Source organism: Drosophila miranda, chromosome XL (assembly GCF_003369915.1).
Source record: "Drosophila miranda strain MSH22 chromosome XL, D.miranda_PacBio2.1, whole genome shotgun sequence".
NCBI lineage: Eukaryota > Metazoa > Arthropoda > Insecta > Diptera > Drosophilidae > Drosophila > Drosophila miranda.
Window position 1 is genome coordinate 4,264,363 of NC_046673.1, and position 23,126 is coordinate 4,287,488.

General features: G+C 46.4%; 2 protein-coding genes and 2 pseudogenes across 2 annotated transcripts; 2 read left to right on the forward strand and 2 right to left on the reverse strand.

Moving 5' to 3' along the window:
- The first annotated feature begins 1,296 nt into the window (after positions 1 to 1,296).
- On the forward strand, positions 1,297 to 4,716 carry LOC117188389 (annotated as a pseudogene).
- A 47-nt stretch (positions 4,717 to 4,763) lies between these two features.
- Positions 4,764 to 5,921, reverse strand: LOC117188390 (rho GTPase-activating protein 7-like). The gene is made up of 4 exons (XM_033392195.1): positions 5,582 to 5,921; positions 5,243 to 5,511; positions 5,002 to 5,181; positions 4,764 to 4,895 (listed from the first exon to the last, which is right to left on the reverse strand). The coding sequence occupies exons 1-3, from the start codon at positions 5,821 to 5,823 to the stop codon at positions 5,027 to 5,029; spliced, it is 666 nt and encodes a 221-aa protein (XP_033248086.1). The 5' UTR covers positions 5,824 to 5,921; the 3' UTR covers positions 4,764 to 4,895; positions 5,002 to 5,026.
- A 3,971-nt stretch (positions 5,922 to 9,892) lies between these two features.
- LOC117186780 (GTPase-activating protein RacGAP84C-like) lies at positions 9,893 to 11,021 on the reverse strand (the record flags this gene model as incomplete). The annotated part of the gene is made up of 1 exon (XM_033388032.1): positions 9,893 to 11,021. A coding segment is annotated over exon 1 (1,050 nt), but the record flags the coding sequence as incomplete, so codon positions are not given.
- A 1,502-nt stretch (positions 11,022 to 12,523) lies between these two features.
- Positions 12,524 to 14,673, forward strand: LOC117186783 (annotated as a pseudogene).
- The last annotated feature ends 8,453 nt before the right edge of the window (positions 14,674 to 23,126 follow it).

The following is a 23,126-nucleotide window of genomic DNA, read 5'->3' on the forward strand; positions in this document are numbered from 1 at the left end:
GTATCTTTATCGGGCGAACAGTTCCCAGATATTGTAGTGGAAGTTAGAACTTTCATAGAAAGCATTTTACTAATAATTACATTAAATTCATACATAGTTGGATTATTGTTGGTAACACCGCGAGATCTGATTAAATAAAATAAATTTTCTAATGGGTCTTGGTTTAATTTGGATGTAGCAATATAAACGAGGGGGAACGTTGTGAGTTGCTGCGGAGACCGCAACTCTACAGTTATACCCGATACTAAGTCAGTATGGCTCTCCTCCGGCAGACGCCGCTAATCTTAAACGACACGACAAAGAGTGCGTGCGAGAGAGACAGAAAATCAGTCTGAGCGTGACGTCGGTCGCTGCGTAGCCAGTGCAAATTGATTTGTTTCTTTTGGGTATGAAAATGATCCGATCTGATCCAGATTCAGCAGTCTGATAGATATGGTCATAATCTATGATTCTGCGTTTTTAGTTTTCTCGAATCTGCAATATTGTGGATGCAACAGATTTTCGTCTTTTGTGGGGGCGGAAGGGGGTGGGGCGAAATTCTGAGATATACGTTTTATAGTGAGATCTAACAGAAGTGCGGATACCAAATTTGGTTACTCTAGCGTTAATAGTCTCTGAGATTTTTGAATATCCCCAGATTTTCGTCCTTTGCGGGGGCGGAAGGGGGTGTGGCGAAATTTTGAAACAAACTCGTCTCGGTCCGATATATTAGGAGTGTGGATACCAAATTTGGTTGCTCTAGCTTTTGTAGTCTCCGAGATCTAGGCGCTAATGTTTTACTCTAAGCAAAGCCGAATATGCTACGTGTGTGTTAGAGAGAGACAGGGCGAGAAAAAATGAAATTGTTTTCTTGATGCTGGCTATAATAATAATACGATCCAATTCAGATTCCGCAGTCTTAAAGATATGGTCATTCTCTACAACTCTACGTTTTTGGTTTTCTCATATCTTTAAAATTGTGGATGCCACAGATTTTCGTCCTTTGTGGGGGCGGAAGTGGGCGGGGTGAAGTTTTGAAATATTTTTGTAGCAGTGACATATCACAGTCTGGATCCAAAACATCGTTGCTCTAGCTCTTATAGTCTTTGAGCACTAGGCGCTGAAGGGGACGGACAGACGGACAGACGGACGGACGGACAGACAGACAGGGCTCAATCGACTCGGCTATTGATGCTGATCAAGAATATATATACTTTATGGGGTCGGAAACGATTCCTTCTGGACGTTACACACATCCACTTTTACCACAAATCTAATATACCCCAATACTCATTTTGAGTATCGGGTATAATAAATTTCAGTTAACAATCGAGTGCAACGGAAAGCCATGGCCCTGTATTGCTGGGGCGACGCCTCACACGGTCAATTGGGACTTGGTGGCATCGAGAATGACCAGGTGAGTCTTGTGCACAAGCACACAAGGAATGGAATACATTTGGATACCCCACTAACAAACTGTCGGGCTTGATTTTCTTGTTTTGTTCGTCTGCAGATCCTTGTACCTAGTCAGATAGAGTTTAAGCCCGATTCGCCGGTGCAACAGATTGCCTGCGGACATCGCCACACGCTCTTCCTCACTGCCAACGGGCAGGTGATTGCGGCCTGCGGAAATAGCGATCACCACCAGCTTTTCCACGAGTTGCCCACCAAAAGGCCACGTATGTCGCCGTTTAGTATGTAAATTTCATTAATCGTGTTTTGTAATCTCTTTCAACTAAACTCGAAAATGCGTACCGGGCATAAGACCTGGGATACATGTAGTAGGCTGTGGAATCGAACAAAAGCATAGAAAAAATTGAGGAATGGAAAATAATTTGGAAAATATTCATTCAGTCCCCAGGCCTCGAGTGGGGAGCATCCAAAATTTAAGTTTTTATTTTCGGAAAAAAAAATCAGAAATTCTGTGTTAAAAAAAAAAAAATTGTTGGTTCCTAGTTAACAATTTTTTTGTTACTTTTTGGACTTTTGTTATCTTCTGTCCGTTCCGCATGGACATCAATTCTTGAGCCTTTGGTATTAGCTACATCTACAGACTCACACGAAGTTTGGAATGCGTATGGTGAAGGTATGGGCGATACCTGAACCAATGACCCAAACCTCCAGATCAAAAATATACAGAGACACGTCAATATTACTCTTGGGTGATAAGCAGTAGTCCACTTTCATAGATAATCATTTACACAATATAATAGTGAACATTTCTGGCGGCTTCAAATAAAGGCGATCGTGATGGTGCCGGGATATCCGAGCAAATACTCCCCCAGTTCGGATTCCCAGTGGCTTGCATCAATATTAATAATCACTATATGACACTGATGCGTTCCTTGTTTGTTGGCTTTTGTAGAGGGATGGTGATCCTTCAGACGAAGGAAAGACATCGTGATGGTACCTGGAATATCCGATCAGTTATGCCCTCAGTTCGGATATACAGTGGCTCGCATTAATATCAAATAAACATTATGCGGCGTGATCATGATCGAATAAATTAATACATGACTCGAAGAACCGGCATCAAATGACTACCCATTCAACCGTTCGCTTCTTCTCGCTCTTTTTCAGTTCCGATACCTGAGCTGCAGGCCTATGTTGTCATCCAGATTGCCTGTGGCAGCCGCCATTCCATGGCCCTCACCGAATGGGGCCAGATCCTGAGCTGGGGCGACAACGATTGCGGACAGGTGGGCCATTCCACCGATAACGATGTCATTGAGCTGCCAAAGATCTTGCGCTTTCTAGTGTTCAAAACGGTGGTGCAGATTGCGTGCGGCAACAATCACAGTCTGGCACTCACGAGCTGTAAGTAGCCTCTACCTCTCTGAAGCATTCCCACCCTATAGTGTACCCCCCTCCTTTTAGGTGTTGAACTCTACTCCTGGGGCTTCAACATCTATGGCCAGCTGGGCGTCCAGTCGCCCAAAGATCTGCCGCACTCCAATGCCCCTCTACAGCTGACGACCATCTTGGGCATCCCACTGGCCACCATCGCATGTGGGGGCAACCATTCTTACCTCATCTCCAAGTCCAGTGCAGTGTTCGGCTATGGCAAGAACACTTGCGGCCAGCTGGGGCTCAATGACGAGCAGAATCGTACGTATTCCTCGCAACTGAAGACAATGCGCACGCTGGGCGTGAGATTCGTGACCTGCGGTGACGAGTATTCCGTGTTCCTCACCAACGAGGGAGGCGTCTTCACCTTCGGTGCTGGAAACTACGGCCAGCTGGGGCATGGCGTCAGCTACAACGAGATGATACCCCGCATGGTCATAGAACTGATGGGCAGCACCATCACCCAGGTAGTCTGCGGCAATCGGCACACGCTCGCGCTGGTCCCCTCCGGCGGTCGAGTGTATAGCTTTGGTTTGGGCGCCTCCGGGCAACGCGAAACACTATAAGTCAGACGCTGCCCAAGGTGGTCATCGGTCCCTGGGTCTCGCCCAGTGGCTCCGCATTGATGGAGTCCAGCGAAGGGGCCGATGAATCGGTGGTCATTCGGAAAATCTTCTCCGGCGGAGATCAGTCGATTGTGACGACCACTCTCTACGTGACAAAGGTGCCGCCCGAGAATTTGCGCAGCTACAAGTGGGACAAAGACTCGAGAGACTTCTGCTGCAAAAACGAAACTAATGCTATTTTCTTTCTCTTTGTTGCAGCCCCAAGTCCCAGATCCTTTTGCTGACGGCAGAGGCCACACAGCAGTGCGCGCATATCAAGCAGAGCGACCTGGATCTTCTGCAGTGCATGGAGGTGATCTTCAAGGGTCAGGCGTGCCTGAACGGCTCGTTTCTGCTCTCGAGCGACGAGCATTTTGGCTGCTCTGCACGCAATTATGGACTGGATCTGAAGGCCGCCGAGGTGGCATTCGATCATCTACGAAGTGTGGAGAACGAGAGCATCAAGCAGGTGGTGCGTACATCTTCCATGACAGCCTTGAATCCCCAATCACCAGTCCCTCCACCCCACCCATCTTTGATCCCTCTGTGATCCGATCCGATCCTCAAATGTAGATCTGGGATAATGTAACAAAAGAATTGATTACTTCGCTGGTGGCCTCCCCAGCCGATAAGGAGAGCCTGCGCGTGTACCTGCTGCTGCCGCTGTACCATGAGTTCATGAACTCCAAGCACTACAAGACGCTTCCGGCGCCCCTGGCCAGTGCCATACTGAAACTGACGAAGAATCCGAGCAAGGTGCTACACAAATGGCTGGCCCAAACGCCAGTGGACTACTTCGAGCGCCTGGTTAACATATTTCTGCACGTGGTGATTCACATCATCAGCTTCAAAATGGGTCTGATGGCCATCAGTCCAACGTTGGAGAGTTCCCAAAGGGTGAGGATTTGGATTTGATTCCATTACCGACCACCACCACTAACGCCATCATCCCTTTTAGCTGATGCCATACAATGCTGATTTGGATGTCATATCCGCCGAAAAAATCGGCAGGGTGACACGGTGGAGGGCGGGCTTGACCGCCTGGCGCTCGTGGAGCTGGCGAAAGTTGGGCACTGGACGGCTGTGGAACTCGCGCTGCTTGCGCTCCGCCTCGAGGCACTTGCGCAGCTGCTGCTTCTTCTTGCCCTCGTAGATGTCCTTGAAGCGGTAGACCCGGGGGGTGTGGCAGCCGGCCTTGGCCACCTCCTTCTCCTTGAAGGCCTGTGGCATGGGCTGATCCACACTGGCGTTGCCCCAATCGAATTTTATTTTCACATCAGACATTTTTACTTTTTTCACAACGATTTTACGGATGTGTTTGTGTTATATATGTATATATATATTTTAGCCTAGACCTTGCTCTCGGGTCCATCGGCCACTTGCTTGAACGCCAGGCGTATGCGGGACAGGTAGTGGGAGCAAATGTGTCCGTAGTTCTTGTTGTACCACTCAGGTGTTTTACTTCTGAAAGTAGGCAATTATTATTTGGGTATTTTCCAATGGAAAATATCTTAGAAAAGTTCCAAAGTAGCGTTTTTCTCCGATTTTTTTCAATGATGTAAAAACTTACTTGACATCCACTCTGGCCAAATGCATTACTCTAGATCTGCCACTGCCACAGGGCTCGATGAGATAGCGAGAGGCAAGGACCACGCCGCGCACAGCTCCATACAAGGGCTTGGCCTTGGCATTGTCAATGGAGGTCTCCACAATGACACAGGCACCACGTGGCAGATCCGTTTGCCAGGAACTGAAAAACATATATATATAGTATATTGGGGATATTTGGGGGTAGGGATTTCACAACTTACCGCAAGACACAAAAGTCGGTTGATAGCTGCCCATCGAGGGCGTATTGATAGATCTCCGTGCGATCGTCCAACTTCTTGACTGGCACTGCAGCAGATTTATGTCCCAGGAGGCGCGTTGCTTGATCACGTACTCGAGCACCTCTCGCGGTGGTCCCTCGATTTCCGTGGAACAACGCCACAGGCGCAGGGGATGGCCATCGCCCACCTTCTTGTAGGCGATGTCCACACTGCTGTCATTCGGGGAGTTGATGCTGAACCAGCCACGGGTTCTGTTTGGGAAAGGTTAAGTGTTTAGTTAAGGATTAGTGCCAGCTGGAGATGTGTTAGAGGTTTGCTCACTTCTCTCGACCCTCCTTGATGGTGGCGCTGGTGCACTCGTAGAGGTAGCCCCGCCAGTTGTGGAACTGCATGCCCTCACCGAGGGCCTCCAGGGGCACCGGCTTTGACTCCTCCATGTAGCTGAAGTTGCATTTGGCCAGCTTCTCCTTGCCGGCTGTGTAGATCTGCTTGTAGTGCTCGATCATGAAGGAGAGGCACTCGTGCGAGGCCTTCGCCTCGGCCAGCTCCTTCATGTCTGGCATGCCGGTGCCCTTGCCCTTGCGGCGGGGTGAGGCGGAGACCGAGGCCGATCCGGTGGAAATGGACGAGTGGAAGATGGACTGTCTTTTTCTTCCACCCCCAGTGCTGTTAGGACGCACAGATGTACCTGAATTTTGGTCTGCCGAGAAGCTATCCTATTCCCCGAGTGAATTTCCCCAAAGCTACAGGGCACTTTACAAATTCCCCCCTGCCAAAATCAGACTTGGGGTAGCGAGACAGAGCTGTCACACGGCCGAAAGCACAAGGCTGATCCAACCCGTAGCTTAGGTGCCACTACTGCCGCATGTCCTTCGCATGATACCTGCCAATACTTTTACCCTGTAAATCTTCTAGTTCATAGATAGAATTCCCTATCTTTTTCTGAACTCTCGCCTTCACAAATACCTTGCCAAGTTTTGCATTGTAACCAGCTGGGAAACTGCTTTGCTTAAAATTTCTCCTAAATACCTCTTGTCCAACTTTATACGACACTTCCCGAGATCTTTTATCATACTGCCGCTGATTTCGCTCATTTTGCTTTTGCATGACCTCGCTGGCCTTTTTCCGGATTACCTCCAGCGAATCTTCTTTCGTAAAACTTGCTGCCCTGTCTTCCAGCAATTTTAACGACCTCAGAAGCGAATAAGTTTCCCCGGATGTGATCATCTGCTGCCCAAACACCATATAGTAAGGAGTAGCCCCTATCCCCGAATGGATTGCCGATCTTAAGGCGCAGCAAATGCTGCTCAGATGCTCACCCCAATCCTTCTGATCCGGTCGAACATATGCTCTAATGGCAGCGATAACCGAGCGATTTACTCGCTCCGATGCATTTTCTTGCGGCGCATGCAGGGCCGTCAACGTATGCTTTACTCTGTGAGTTCTCAATAGATGTTGGAACGCGTCTGCTCTAAACTGGGAGATATTGTCTGAGAAAATGGTTTCCGGTACGCCAAACGTGTGGAACAGTTCCTCCTTGAGATATGTACCTTATTACCACCTCTGCTGTTAATTTCTTGACGGGCTTTAGAAAAACAAACTTCGAATAGTGATCTAGTACAATAAATATCCCAACATGTCCGCTTCGCGATCTTGGATATGGCCCCAGAAAGTCGATGCAGAGCCTTTGGAAAAACCTCTGTGATTCCGCCGGTATTCCAAAAGGAGGTCTTAATGTGGTGTTGGGTGGTTTTGTTGTTTTGCATTGACTGCAGGCATTTACATACATATGTGTGTCTTCACGTCATTCACCAGACCCGGCCAATAATAATAGCGCCTGAAACGCTCCAAAGTCTTATGCATCCCTCCATGGGAGGCCAAGGGCCATCAATTTGCAGTGGCTACGCAACGCCCGACGTCACGCTCAGACTGATTTTCTGTCTCTCTTGCACGCACTCTTTGTCGCGTCGCTTAATATTATCTCACAACTCACAACGCTCCCCCTCGTTTGTAATGTTTTTGAAAAAATTAATAAATAGCTTTAAAAACGTGTCCTGGAAACCACAAACTTTCTTGCTTTATTAACAATGAATCAATCTATGCACAAACAATTGTTTCATATAAATCGGTAAGTTGGTTAAAATGATATAGCGGTTTGACTGTGGAAAATTGTTGAACCTATTCAGTTGAGCGGCACTGTAAGTATACAATAAATATATAACACAAAACCCACCCTTTTCTGCTATCTTGCAAAAGCAGAGAGAGAGAGACAGAGAGACACCAGCTGCGGCTGCGCTGTCGGCTGACGTATTTTTGTTGTACTCAGAAGCAAGCGCATACAAAATCTCACACATGCAGCGACAGCCGATATATCTCTCTCGCTCTTGCAAGGCAGACCTGCGGCGGCGCGACTGCGCTACTTCGAAGTCATTTTCGCAAATGGCGGCGCTGCCAATTGCTATAAAAAGGCGAGCACAGTCGAAGCCACGCGACTTTATTTTTTTTTTTTTAACTGTAAACATCTACTCTTCTAAACCTAGTGCGCAGGGAGTCAGCACCGTGCGCACCATGGCACCCCAGAACCTCCGCAACCACACTTCTCGGAGCGTAATTGAACCTCCGCAACCACACTTCTTGGAGCGTTATTGAACCTCCGCAACCAAAATTCTTGGAGCGTAATTGAACCTCCGCAACCACACTTCTTGGAGCGTAATTGAACCTCCGCAACGAATATTCTTCTCGGGGCATGGCTTTTGATTATATTAGTCGGTTTAAATTGTTTAAAACTAAATTATTTAAAAGCTAATTTAAACTTCAATTAAATAAACCCTCGGCGGGGATGATGCAGGCACGAGTGCTGTCGGCCACCCCGACGGAGGGCAGGCCGTGCTCCTTGCACATGGCCAGGAGGTCCTTGTTGGTCCTTGTGTCTCCAGGTTCGAGAGCTCCGACATTTCCGCACAAAAACAAAACGGAAAACAGAAACAAAAATCTAGAGCTGACGACCGACTTCTCTGAAAACCTGAAAACCAAATAATGCTCCCAATCGCGTCTCGCCTGGAGTATTGTAATCTGAATATAGTATATTCGCATACATGGTGCTAGCTTATGGTGACTCTAAAAATCTGGCAGCACTGGTATCACCTCAGCCGACTGGATACCGACCGTCTTAGATACTTAAATCTGTTGCTTCTATAGAAAGTTCTAGCTCTGCATCTTCGTTAGTGGAAATCAAGATATCGTCATCAAAAGTTTTAGACTCTGATGCCGACTCACTTGACACATTATCTTTTATAATGTTAATTAACATAGTATCTTCATCGGGCGAACAGTTCCCAGATATTGTAGTGGAAGTTAGAACTTTCATAGAAAGCATTTTACTAATAATTACATTAAATTCATACATAGTTGGATTATTGTTGGTAACACCGCGAGATCTGATTAAATAAAATAAATTTTCTAATGGGTCTTGGTTTAATTTGGATGTAGCAATATAAACGAGGGGGAACGTTGTGAGTTGCTGCGGAGACCGCAACTCTACAGTTATACCCGATACTAAGTCAGTATGGCTCTCCTCCGGCAGACGCCGCTAATATTAAACGACACGACAAAGAGTGCGTGCGAGAGAGACAGAAAATCAGTCTGAGCGTGACGTCGGTCGCTGCGTAGCCAGTGCAAATTGATTTGTTTCTTTTGGGTATAAAAATGATCCGATCTGATCCAGATTCAGCAGTCTGATAGATGGTCAGTCTGGTCAGCAGTCTGATGGTCATTATCTATGATTCTGCGTTTTTAGTTTTCTCGAATCTGCAATATTGTGGATGCAACAGATTTTCGTCCTTTGTGGGGGCGGAAGGGGGTGGGGCGAAATTCTGAGATATACGTTTTATAGTGAGATCTAACAGAAGTGCGGATACCAAATTTGGTTACTCTAGCGTTAATAGTCTCTGAGATTTGTGGATTTTCGTCCTTTGCGGGGCCGGAAGGGGGTGTGGCGAAATTTTGATACAAAACGGTCAAGGTCCGATATCACAGGAGTGTGGATACCAAAATTGGTTGCCCTGGCTCTTATAGGTTCTGAGATCCTTGAACTCATATTTTGCAATTGGCAAAACCGACCATGAAACCTGTGTGTTAGAGAGAGACAGAGCGTGAAAGAATGAAATTGTTTTCTTGATTCTGGCTATAATAATTATACGATCTGGTTCAGATTTTGCACTCTAGAAGATATAGTCATCCTCTACGATTCTGCGTTTTTTGTTTTTATCGTATCTTTAAAAATGTGGATGCCACAGATTTTCGTTCTTTGTGGGGGCGGAAAAGGGCTGGGCGAAGTTTTGAAATATTTTTATAGCAGTGACATATCACAGAAGTCTGGATACAAAATATCGTTGCTCTAGCTCTTATAGTCTTTGAGTACTAGGCGCTGAAGGGGACGGACGGACGGACGGACGGACGGACGGACAGACGGACAGACAGACATGGCTCAATCGACTCGGCTATTGATGCTGATCAAGAATATATATACTTTATGGGGTCGGAAACGATTCCTTCTGGACGTTACACACATCCACTTTTACCACAAATCTAATATACCCCAATACTCATTTTGAGTATCGGGTATAATGATTTTGAGCAGCTGTTTTCACGTGTAATTTTATCGAGTTTAAATTGTCTGTGTGTATACCGGTCATCGTCCGGGTAATCGCTGGACTGAGGCGCAGGCTGCACCTCCAGAAACTGAACCCAAAAGACATGCGGCAGCAGGAGCAGCTCCTTCAGCACCTTGGTCCAGGTGGTCACATTCTCGACCGTCATGTCGAGATCACCGAACAGTGTTGGGGCCAATATAAGGGCCAGATTGTTGATAGACATCCTTAAATTCGGACTGTCAGCCACACGCTTCCAGTGCAGCATGAGGTAGGCGAGAGTGTCGCGATGGGCCTGCTGCAGCATATGCATTACGTGATAGACCTGCTCCTCCACTTCCGTGGGATTACTGTGGCTCGTGGCCCTCTTAAAGTCGCGCCTGTGGTAGATGGGTATCAAGGGATGCACCAGACGGCGGATGAACTCCTTGATGCAGCAGCACAGGGTGTTTGTGTCCTTGCTACCCAGATGCGGTGTCCACTTGCCACGCAGCAGCTTCTGCCGCAACTGCTTGCACTTCTCCCGCGTCGAGGACAGTCGATAGAGCCCCTCCTGCTGCAGCCCACGCTCCTCGATCTCCGTCACACAATGGACTATCAAAGACGGCACCATGGGCGCCACCGTGGGTGCATAATCACTGAGGCTCCCACGCTTATTGCTCATCTGCGGCTGTGGGATGCAGTTGACTGTCAGCTGGCGAGAGCAGCCGATGTGGCAGCGCAGCGGACAGGCCCGACAACGCAGGCAAGCCGTTCCAAAGCCAATCCTTTTCTCGCAGTGAACACAGTTGCCCACGTGGAAGTAATTGGACTTCACCTTGAAATTGTGCTCACGCAGTAGACCGGAGTGGGACTGGGAGCAGGTGGTATAGCAGTCGTCCAGGCCATCTCTGGACAGTCCATCGCCGGTACTCGGATTCATGTCAATGCCATTGTCCAGCGTCTCAATGGATTGAGATCTGTACATGCGAAAATGTTCGGTTAGATCATGGTAGGAGCTAAACTCCCTCAACAATCCCACTCTGCTCTGCATGGCTTGACGTTCAGACACCAAATGAAAAAGTCCAGCTGTTTGTTGTTTTTCAGTTGTGTTTCAGTCTCCGCCCATTTTCAGTATGTGGCATTGATTTTTGTGGCCCAGTCTATACGACTCCGAAAATTCGTGGAAGGCCCCCTTATAAGTCCTACATAGCGTTATTTGTCTGTTCTGCGTCCAAGGCGGTTCATTTAGAAATTGTCTCCGATTTGACGACTAATTCCTTCTTGTTGGCATTCCAAAGGTTCGTCGGTCGTCGAGGATGTCCGCAACGCGTGAACTGCGACAACGCGACAAATTTCGTCGGAGCAAGTCGCCACTTCAGCGAACTGCGGAGGAAGATAGAGGCGGAAGCGGACGCGATACGCGCATTTGCGTCAAGAAGCGGGTGCGAGTTTGCCTTCATACCGCCTCGAGCACCGCACATGGGCGGACTTTGGGAGGCCGGTGTGAAGTCTGCCAAGGGCCTACTCCTACGGGCAGTCGGAAGCGCTCTCCTCACCGCAGAGGAGCTGGAGACCGTGCTGGTCGGGATCGAGGCGGTACTCAACTCGCGCCCGCTAGGACCCCTAAGCCCAGACCCAAGCGACGGGCACCTGCTGACAGGCGGGCCGCTCATCGCACCCCCAGCACCCAGGACCCCGGACCAGGAGGGTCTGAACTGCTTAAAGCGATGGCGGCTTGTCTCGTCAGCCAGGCAAATGTTCTGGCAGCGATGGTCCCGGGAGTATGTGCTGGGATTGCAAATAAGATGCAAGTGGCACCAGGAGGAGCCAAACATAAAGGAAGGCGACCTCGTAATCGTCGCCGAGGACAACCTGCCCCCTCAACAGTGGCTCCTCGGAAGGGTGGTCGGAACAACCGCCGGGCAGGACGGAAGGGTCAGAGTGGTCGACCTAAGGACGAGCAGCGGAGCCACGTTCAGGAGGCCAATCCACAAATTGGCGCTTCTGCCAATGGTTTGAAGCCTTCCAGGCCTTCAACGGGGCCGGTGTAGCGCCATTTGGATAATAATAATTGTTATTAGGATAGTATTTCATGAAGTCTAGTGTAAGTTAGGATAGGGCAAAGCGGGAGCGCAATAAAAGCTCGCGCTCTCGCTCTTGGCGAATTCGCCCCGCTTTGCCACCGTAGGTAAGGTAGGCACAGAAGAAATTGTTTTAATATATGAAGTAAGTCGAGAAAAATCCATGAAATCGAACGCACGCACTCCTTTTTTTTCGTCGTATTAAAATACAAAATTGCAGTCACCCAAGTTGTTTCGGTATCGTTATTTAGAAAAACTATTCTAAAACAGGTGAAACTGAAAAATGCCGTTGTTTGATGGGCTTAGCGATTCCCGTATCTATCACATGGCTCAGAATCGATGTCTTACCGAGACCAGAAACAGCAAAGGAAGGAAACTGATCCACTATTGTTTTTAAAGCGAATTCTTGGGCAGGTGACAAGATGTGTTTATTCTAAAATGCCTCTATTCCTGCTATCTGTAACGGCAATGGTAATAGGTTAAAAAATCTATCCCCAAGTATAAGTCTTGACTTAGAGAGGGAATGATAAATAGTTCTATTTCAGAACGTTTTCTTGGACTTTTTCATTTGGTGTCCGAACGTCAAGCCATGCAGAGCAGAGTGGGATTGTTGAGGGAGTTTAGCTCCTACCATGATCTAACCGAACATTTTCGCATGTACAGATCTCAATCCATTGAGACGCTGGACAATGGCATTGACATGAATCCGAGTACCGGCGATGGACTGTCCAGAGATGGCCTGGACGACTGCTATACCACCTGCTCCCAGTCCCACTCCGGTCTACTGCGTGAGCACAATTTCAAAGTGAAGTCCAATTACTTCCACGTGGGCAACTGTGTTCACTGCGAGAAAAGGATTGGCTTTGGAACGGCTTGCCTGCGTTGTCGGGCCTGTCCGCTGCGCTGCCACATCGGCTGCTCTCGCCAGCTGACAGTCAACTGCATCCCACAGCCGCAGATGAGCAATAAGCGTGGGAGCCTCAGTGATTATGCACCCACGGTGGCGCCCATGGTGCCGGCTTTGATAGTCCATTGTGTGACGGAGATCGGGGAGCGTGGGCTGCTGCAGGAGGGGCTCTATCGACTGTCCTCGACGCGGGAGAAGTGCAAGCAGTTGCGGCAGAAGCTGCTGCGTGGCAAGTGGACACCGCATCTGGGTAGCAAGGACACAAACACCCTGTGCTGCTGCATCAAGGAGTTCCTCCGCCGTCTGGTGCATCCCTTGATACCCATCTACCACAGGCGCGACTTTGAGAGGGCCACGAGCCACAGTAATCCCACGGAAGTGGAGGAGCAGGTCTATCACGTAATGCATATGCTGCAGCAGGCCCATCGCGACACTCTCGCCTACCTCATGCTGCACTGGAAGCGTGTGGCTGACAGTCCGAATGTAAGGATGTCTATCAACAATCTGGCCCTTGTATTGGCCCCAACACTGTTCGGTGATCTCGACATGACGGTCTAGAATGTGACCACCTGGACCAAGGTGCTGAAGGAGCTGCTCCTGCTGCCGCATGTCTTTTGGGTTCAGTTTCTGGAGGTTCAGCCGCTGACTCAAGGCGGAGGTAAACGGCAACAACTGAAAAACAACAAACAGCTGGATTCAGAACGTTTTCTTGGACTTTTTCATTTGGTGTCCGAACGTCAAGCCATGCAGAGCAGAATGGGATTGTTGAGGGAGTTTAGCTCCTACCATGATCTAACCGAACATTTTCGCATGTACAGATCTCAATCCATTGAGACGCTGGACAATGGCATTGACATGAATCCGAGTACCGGCGATGGACTGTCCAGAGATGGCCTGGACGACTGCTATACCACCTGCTCCCAGTCCCACTCCGGTCTACTGCGTGAGCACAATTTCAAAGTGAAGTCCAATTACTTCCACGTGGGCAACTGTGTTCACTGCGAGAAAAGGATTGGCTTTGGAACGGCTTGCCTGCGTTGTCGGGCCTGTCCGCTGCGCTGCCACATCGGCTGCTCTCGCCAGCTGACAGTCAACTGCATCCCACAGCCGCAGATGAGCAATAAGCGTGGGAGCCTCAGTGATTATGCACCCACGGTGGCGCCCATGGTGCCGGCTTTGATAGTCCATTGTGTGACGGAGATCGGGGAGCGTGGGCTGCTGCAGGAGGGGCTCTATCGACTGTCCTCGACGCGGGAGAAGTGCAAGCAGTTGCGGCAGAAGCTGCTGCGTGGCAAGTGGACACCGCATCTGGGTAGCAAGGACACAAACACCCTGTGCTGCTGCATCAAGGAGTTCCTCCGCCGTCTGGTGCATCCCTTGATACCCATCTACCACAGGCGCGACTTTGAGAGGGCCACGAGCCACAGTAATCCCACGGAAGTGGAGGAGCAGGTCTATCACGTAATGCATATGCTGCAGCAGGACCATCGCGACACTCTCGCCTACCTTATGCTGCACTGGAAGCGTGTGGCTGACAGTCCGAATGTAAGGATGTCTATCAACAATCTGGCCCTTGTATTGGCCCCAACACTGTTCGGTGATCTCGACATGACGGTCTAGAATGTGACCACCTGGACCAAGGTGCTGAAGGAGCTGCTCCTGCTGCCGCATGTCTTTTGGGTTCAGTTTCTGGAGGTGCAGCCTGCGCCTCAGTCCAGCGATTACCCGGACGATGACCGGTATACACACAGACAATTTAAACTCGATAAAATTACACGTGAAAACAGCTGCTCAAAATCATTATACCCGATACTCAAAATGAGTATTGGGGTATATTAGATTTGTGGTAAAAGTGGATGTGTGTAACGTCCAGAAGGAATCGTTTCCGACCCCATAAAGTATATATATTCTTGATCAGCATCAATAGCCGAGTCGATTGAGCCATGTCTGTCTGTCCGTCTGTCCGTCCGTCCGTCTGTCCGTCTGTCCGTCCGTCCGTCTGTCCGTCCGTCCGTCCCCTTCAGCGCCTAGTGCTCAAAGACTATAAGAGCTAGAGCAACGATATTTTGTATCCAGACTTCTGTGATATGTCACTGCTATAAAAATATTTCAAAACTTCGCCCCGCCCTTTTCCGCCCCCACAAAGAACGAAAATCTGTGGCATCCACATTTTTAAAGATACGATAAAACCAAAAACGCAGAATCGTAGAGGATGACTATATCTTCTAGAGTGCAAAATCTGAACCAGATCGTATAATTATTATAGCCAGAATCAAGAAAACAATTTCATTCTTTCTCGCTCTGTCTCTCTCTAACACACAGGTTTCATGGTCGGTTTTGCCAATTGCAAAATATGAGTTCAAGGATCTCAGAACCTATAAGAGCCAGGGCAACCAATTTTGGTATTCTGTGATATCGGACCTTGACCGTTTTGTATCAAAATTTCGCCACACCCCCTTCCGCCCCCACAAAGGACGAAAATCTGTTGCATCCACAATATTGTAGATTCGAGAAAACTAAAAACTCAGAATCATAGATAATACCCATATCTATCAGACTGCTGAATCTGGATCAGATCGGATCATTTTTATACCCAAAAGAAACAAATCAATTTGCACTGGCTACGCAGCGCCCGACGTCACGCTCAGACTGATTTTCTGTCTCTCTCGCACGCACTCTTTGTCGTGTCGTTTAATATTAGCGGCGTCTGCCGGAGGAGAGCCATACTGACTTAGTATCGGGTATAACTGTAGAGTTGCGGTCTCCGCAGCAACTCACAACGTTCCCCCTCGTTTATATTGCTACATCCAAATTAAACCAAGACCCATTAGAAAATTTATTTTATTTAATCAGATCTCGCGGTGTTACCAACAATAATCCAACTATGTATGAATTTAATGTAATTATTAGTAAAATGCTTTCTATGAAAGTTCTAACTTCCACTACAATATCTGGGAACTGTTCGCCCGATGAAGATACTATGTTAATTAACATTATAAAAGATAATGTGTCAAGTGAGTCGGCATCAGAGTCTAAAACTTTTGATGACGATATCTTGATTTCCACTAACGAAGATGCAGAGCTAGAACTTTCTATAGAAGCAACAGATTTAAGTATCTAAGACGGTCGGTATCCAGTCGGCTGAGGTGATACCAGTGCTGCCAGATTTTTAGAGTCACCATAAGCTAGCACCATGTATGCGAATATACTATATTCAGATTACAATACTCCAGGCGAGACGCGATTGGGAGCATTATTTGGTTTTCAGGTTTTCAGAGAAGTCGGTCGTCAGCTCTAGATTTTTGTTTCTGTTTTCCGTTTTGTTTTTGTGCGGAAATGTCGGAGCTCTCGAACCTGGAGACACAAGGACCAACAAGGACCTCCTGGCCATGTGCAAGGAGCACGGCCTGCCCTCCGTCGGGGTGGCCGACAGCACTCGTGCCTGCATCATCCCCGCCGAGGGTTTATTTAATTGAAGTTTAAATTAGCTTTTAAATAATTTAGTTTTAAACAATTTGAACCGACTAATATAATCAAAAGCCATGCCCCCGAGAAGAATATTCGTTGCGGAGGTTCAATTACGCTCCAAGAAGTGTGGTTGCGGAGGTTCAATTACGCTCCAAGAATTTTGGTTGCGGAGGTTCAATAACGCTCCAAGAAGTGTGGTTGCGGAGGTTCAATTACGCTCCGAGAAGTGTGGTTGCGGAGGTTCTGGGGTGCCATGGTGCGCACGGTGCTGACTCCCTGCGCACTAGGTTTAGAAGAGTAGATGTTTACAGTTAAAAAAAATAAAATAAAGTCGCGTGGCTTCGACTGTGCTCGCCTTTTTATAGCAATTGGCAGCGCCGCCATTTGCGAAAATGACTTCGAAGTAGCGCAGTCGCGCCGCCGCAGGTCTGCCTTGCAAGAGCGAGAGAGATATATCGGCTGTCGCTGCATGTGTGAGATTTTGTATGTGCTTGCTTCTGAGTACAACAAAAATACGTCAGCCGACAGCGCAGCCGCAGCTGGTGTCTCTCTGTCTCTCTCTCTCTCTGCTTTTGCAAGATAGCAGAAAAGGGTGGGTTTTGTGTTATATATTTATTGTATACTTACAGTGCCGCTCAACTGAATAGGTTCAACAATTTTCCAAAGTCAAACCGCTATATCATTTTAACCAACTTACCGATTTATATGAAACAATTGTTTGTGCATAGATTGATTCATTGTTAATAAAGCAAGAAAGTTTGTGGTTTCCAGGACACGTTTTTAAAGCTATTTATTAATTTTTTCAAAAACATTACAAACGAGGGGGAGCGTTGTGAGTTGTGAGATAATATTAAGCGACGCGACAAAGAGTGCGTGCAAGAGGAACAGAAAATCAGTCTGAGCGTGACGTCGGGCGCTGCGTAGCCACTGAAAATTGATTTCTTGCTTTTGGCTACAAAAATGATCCGATCTGATCCAGATTCAGCAATCTGATAGATATGGTCATTATCTATGATTCTGCGTTTTTAGTTTTCTCGAATGTGCAATATTGTGGATGCAACAGATTTTCGTTTTTTGTGGGGGCGGAAGGGGGTGGGGCGAAATTCTGAGATATACGTTTTATAGTGAGATCTAACAGAAGTGCGAAAACAAAATTTGGTTACTCTAGCCTTAATAGTCTCTGAGATTTGTGGATGCCCCAGATTTTCGTCCTTTGCGGGGGCGGAAGGGGGTGCGGCGAAATTTGGACACAAAACGGTCAAGGTCCGATATCACAGGAGTGTGGATACCAAATTTGGTTGCTCTGGCTCTTATAGGTTCTGAGATCCTTGAACTCATATTTTGCAATTGACAAAACCGACCATGAAACCTGTGTGTTAGAGAGAGACAGAGCGAGAAAGAATGAAATTGTTTTCTTGATTCTGGCTATAATCATTATTCGATCTGGTTCAGATTTTGCACTGTAGAAGATATGGTCATCCTCACCGATTCTGCGTTTTTGGTTTTATCGTATCTTTAAAAATGTGGATGCCACAGATTTTCGTCCTTTGTGGGGGCGGAAGTGGGCGGGGCGAAGTTTTGAAATATTTTTGTAGCAGTGACATATCACAGAAGTCTGGATCCAAAACATCGTTGCTCTAGCTCTTATAGTCTTTGAGCACTAGGCGCTGAAGGGGACGGACGGACGGACGGACGGACGGACAGACGGACAGACAGACAGGGCTAAATCGACTCGGCTATTGATGCTGATCAAGAATTTATATACTTTATGGGGTCGGAAACGATTCCTTCTGGACGTTACACACATCCACTTTTACCACAAATCTAATATACCCCAATACTCATTTTGAGTATCGGGTATAAAAATAAAACCAAGTTTAAGCGCAGGGGAGTTAAGTTAAGGGAAATTGAAAATATTTGGAGAGGGTAAACTAAGTGCTAGTAATGTATTTAAATTTTAGCTATTAATGAATAAATTTATAATGTCTCCTTAAACGTTGATCTTGATTTCCGATACCCAGCCCCTGTAGTAGCGAGCCCTAAAGAAAAGGGGTCATAAAGAATAGAGGAAGATGGCAGATTATGACCAAGGAAGGGTGGGCGTGGTCCTTCATTCCAGCTGAGGACGACGTTTTGTTTTGTTTTGTTTTGTTTTGTTTCTCTCCGGTTCTGGAATTGTACTTGTACATGTCGTTAAGTTTCTTGCACGCTCTTTTAATATAAAAACAAATATCGTAGGTCTCAGAATAGACAAATAAAAAGAACACCACCCTTTTGCCGACGAGACAGTAGCCGGAATGATAGCGTGCTGGTCCACTACATATATCCACATTTTGTCTATTCTCTTTGTCGTTATTTAACCGTTGCAGGCGCATGGTTTTAAGTAGGGAAATGACGATCCGAAAGCAATAAAGACCCCAAATTCAACCCACCTGTTTCAGAACATTCTCCGGTAGGAATCACTCACCCCCTCTCCCTCTTTTCCCTTTTCCCTGGGGGCCCAGCGAAGTGGATGTGAGTCGTAGATCATGCGGCATCCGCAAAGCTGGGTTTTCTCTCCTACACCCTCGCCCTGGGGACCCAGCGGCGCAGATGTGAGTCGAGGATCATGCGGCAGCTGCTAAACTAAGCTCCCCTCTCCCAAACCCTTCCGATCCCCTTCCCCCGCCACGCAAGACACCCCGACGCACATTTCTGCAGCTCCCAAGCATGGGTTCACCCACGCCTCGTGGCCGCGCCAGGCCCGACCGTCCCACGATCAACCCCACGGGTGCGCTTTCGCCACGAGCGGCTCTCCCCTTAGGTCCTCACACAACCAATTTTGCTGTGGGGAAGGACCGGGCCCTGGACAGACTGAGCAGCTGAACCTCGGCCTGAGAACTTTCTTACAGCGGTCATATTCGGAAACCAATAATGATTCTTAATCTCGGTTACACATTTTTAAACTCCCAAGTGGCACAATTTTTCGTGAACAGTTCTTATTAAATTATTTTCCATTTCTGACGGAACATAAAGCAATTCGAAATCAGCATCTTTTCTATAAAAAATACCATCTTCTAATACAACATTTTTCACTGGTTCTCTTTCTAACTTATCCTTCAATTGAATTATAGTGCTATCTCTATTTTCTATATCTATAACTGAAACTATTTGATCCTTATTTTTATTGTTCCCCAACTGAAACTTTTGGGTCGTAACTGAATCCTGGACTTATTGTGTGGTGTCTACTTAGGCCATCGGCATGGGTCATGTATTTACCACTTCGATGATTTACTGTGCAGTCATAATTTTCAAGTTCAAGGGCCCATCTAGCAATTTTTGAATTTACAGTTTTCTTACGTAAGGTTAGAGTAAGGGCATTAAAATCGGTTATTATTCGGAACGGTATTCCTTCAAGGTAAATCTTAAATTTATTCAATGAGTAGATTATGGTTAGAGTTTCTAATTCATAACTATGATACCAACTTTCTGCTGGTGTTGTTGCTTAAGAAAAATATGAGATTGTATGAAATTTGTTATCATCCTGTTTTTGTAATAGAATTCTTCCAAACCCTTTGAAACTAGCGTCACAATGCAATTTTGTTTCCTTAGTCGGACTATACAGGGCTAGAACTGGTGCTGAGGCCAGTCTCTCACAGAGATAATTAAATATTGTCACACATTTGTCGTCTAGCTCAAATTTCCCTATAGTGCTTGCATTGGCTTGGCAACTTTCGAGTAACCCGGAATAAATCTCCTGAAATAAGCAAAGAGTCCTAAACATTTTTGCATATCTGCGGAATTAGTTGGTTTCGGAAGGTGCTTAATTGTCGTGATGTGATCATTATTTGGCTTAATTCCATCTATGCTTAATGTGAATCCCAAAAATTCTATACTAGTGTAACAAAACAGACACTTGCTTAACTTATTTTCTGATCTATATTCTGCTAGGAGACGTACTCAAGACAACAAAGTGTTCTATGGTTTTGGTTCCATTGCTGATTTGGTGTACTTTTTCTCCGGGCACGTCTTTATAGTGTGGCTGAGAGAGCCGCAACGGAAGCAGGACCCCTTCGCACGTTTGGGAGCCTTGCAATCTGAAGCGTAGTGTTCAAACAACGAACAATTGTAGCATCGCGTCTCACCATTCGATGTTAATGAAGATTGTGCTGAAGTTGAAGCTGAAGAGATAGTCGATGAGTTCCATTTTGGTTTGTTTTTTGCTCTTAAGTCCGCATATCGATGAGATAATTCCTTAAGCTCGTTGATAGTTTTCGCTCCATAGAGCAAGGCGATGGCTGGCGACGTGTCGCGGAAACCATCGATGATAAAGTGGACTGCTTCAATCTCACATACACTTTCACACAACGCCAACTCTTGCATCTGCAAAATGTACCCCATAACGGATGTTTTTGCCGGAATGTAGAAAGTTTTCTGAAGTTGCATCACTATACAGCGTCTTGGTCCCTCGGATTCGAGAATGGGACCATTGCACTGATCACTTCTTTGACGCTGGTGCTCTCCGCCATTAGTTTTGTGAGCAAAGCCCTTTTTTTTTGTAATATTCTAATGGCGGCAACCAACTCTTCTTCTTCTGGTATGCGTGCCTCGCCAACCACCGGCGCCAGCGTGTCGGCGTCGTTTTCCAAGTTGAGGTTGGGGTCGGCCGGAATGTCGTTGTCGGCCTCTTATCGCATAAGACCTATCCCAGTATAATATCGGGATCGGTTAGGGTTAATATCGGTGTTGCCTTACACACCCAAATCTCTCTGCGTATCTTCCTTTCATTTAATAATTTCTTCATTTGCACATTTTCGCACAGCAACAATTTACGCACGCGCGACGACAACATTTTGGTAACGCTTAAATAGAGAGAGGCTGTGGCTTTCAGCTTTCAGCAATCAGATCAGCCTACAATGTACGCACCTGCAAGCTGATTCTGCTTGAAAAAAGCTCTCAGATCAGCTGAGCTTTCAGCTCCGATTTCATCTACAGTGTGCGCGAGCCCTAAGTCTTCAAAGACTGCCATGAGTCAGATCAAGACATAGTAATAGCTAGCACCACTAACATCAAACAAAATCTGAGATAAACTGTTTATTGTAAACCTTCCACCTATCTTAAAAATTTCTAACAAGCAATTGACTACCTGTTAGAAAACCTTAACTCTTTCGAAAAGGTCAATATTGCAGTTGATTTCAGATTTCAGACCTTGATAAATACGTGTTACGGCCCACCAATTGATCGTAGTTTGACCTTCAAAGTGGAAGTGCGAGAATTTTTTCATAGGAGGTATTTTACTAAATAAATATAGAAAATAAATGTGCAAAGCTATGGTCGGACGGAAAGTTAGCCACACTTTTCGGGCAGAAAAGGGCAGGTTCGGAACCCTCCTTTCAAAGCTTTTGCAACACCGTAGACCTTAAGATTAAATGGAAAATGTTGTACAATTCGATAAGGGGACAAGAAATGTGAGGAGATTACCAAAAACTCGAACACTAGGGAAGCTTAGAGGTTCCTTACTAACCTGTAATGTGTCACACCGGGTCTAGCGTGGTGGTTGATGTCACGCGTTCCACAAACTAGTCAACTTTTTTAGCACTGGGGGCATCTTTCGGCTAGGGCTCATCGGATGGGGGGATCTTTTATTTGTTCTCGTTAAACACATATGTACAAGTGATTCTAAGTGCTAACCTGGCCGTTAGGTGATACAAAAATCAAGTCAATAGTGCCATATATGTGTGGAGAAATTGGCCGCTTAGCTTTAGCACCTATTTTTACGCGCATAGTTGTGTTGTTACTGCTTTTGCTCAAAACGTAACTGTAACCTTCTCACACGTATAGACAATACATCGATGTGTACCGTTTTGCATTGCACCGTCGCATCGCATGATCTTTCAATTCCTCTTTGCTTGACTTCCTTTCGTGAAGTTGATTTTAATAGAAAATTCTAGTCGCAACCACCCGCACGCATATCGCTGTACCGCCGCAGATCAACCCCCGCTATCTTTCTTTATTCTTTTTCTTCTTGACTTAATATTTTATTGCGTTGTTTTTCTGTATCGCACTATAACCGTTCCAGTGCTACACTGCACTTTCGAAGAGTTTTCGATATTTATTAATCAGGCGAGTGTTATCATTTTCTCTCGTCGTATGTAATTCCACCAAAAACTAACCCGGCACAATTAAGTTGCATTGATCGAATGATTTAGAGCTTGAGCATTGGGTTTTTCGCATCCATTATGTATCCACAAATAAATAAATATGGTCCGTCACAAAACTCAAAAACTGCCAATTGGATACTCAAGAGATTTTCCACTCTGATAAAGCTGTTCTCTATCTGGACTTCATAAAAGAACCTTCTGAGGCTAGAGATGTCGACGAAGCAATGTATACCATCAAGGAAAACAAAATACCTTTCTTTTCCTTGGGAGATCTTGAAGCGGGACTAGTTCGTAAGAGGAAAACAGGGGGAGGTTTCGACCATATCACTTATTTTGAGTGATATTCTGTATTCTGAGAGATTCTAAGTGCATTGAATACAAATACAAAGATAGAATTAGTTATGTTTTTCAATATTCAAGTGGCTATGTGTGATTTTCCAGTCGAGTGGTGCTCAATAAAAATCATACCAATTTTCTATGTTATTGATTAACAACAAATCAAAAAATAATTTAAAAGTGGTTTAAGCGGAAAAGCTTCTTTCAACCGTACAAGAAGTAATCGGAGAAAATGTATTTGTAATTATTATTTGTGACGGGTTCAATTTCAGACAAACCTTCAGCATTGAGATTAAAATATCA

What these genes read in the sequence shown, in the direction of transcription:
- LOC117188390 (XM_033392195.1), bottom strand. Translation starts at nt 5,823, where the DNA reads ATGCCAGACATGAAGGAGCTGGCCGAGGCGAAGGCCTCGCACGAGTGC. An exon ending in ATCAAGGAGGGTCGAGAGAA is followed by an intron (nt 5,512 to 5,581) that starts GTGAGCAAACCT and finishes TTTCCCAAACAG; the next exon opens with AACCCGTGGCTGGTTCAGCA. An exon ending in ACCGACTTTTGTGTCTTGCG is followed by an intron (nt 5,182 to 5,242) that starts GTAAGTTGTGAA and finishes TATGTTTTTCAG; the next exon opens with TTCCTGGCAAACGGATCTGC.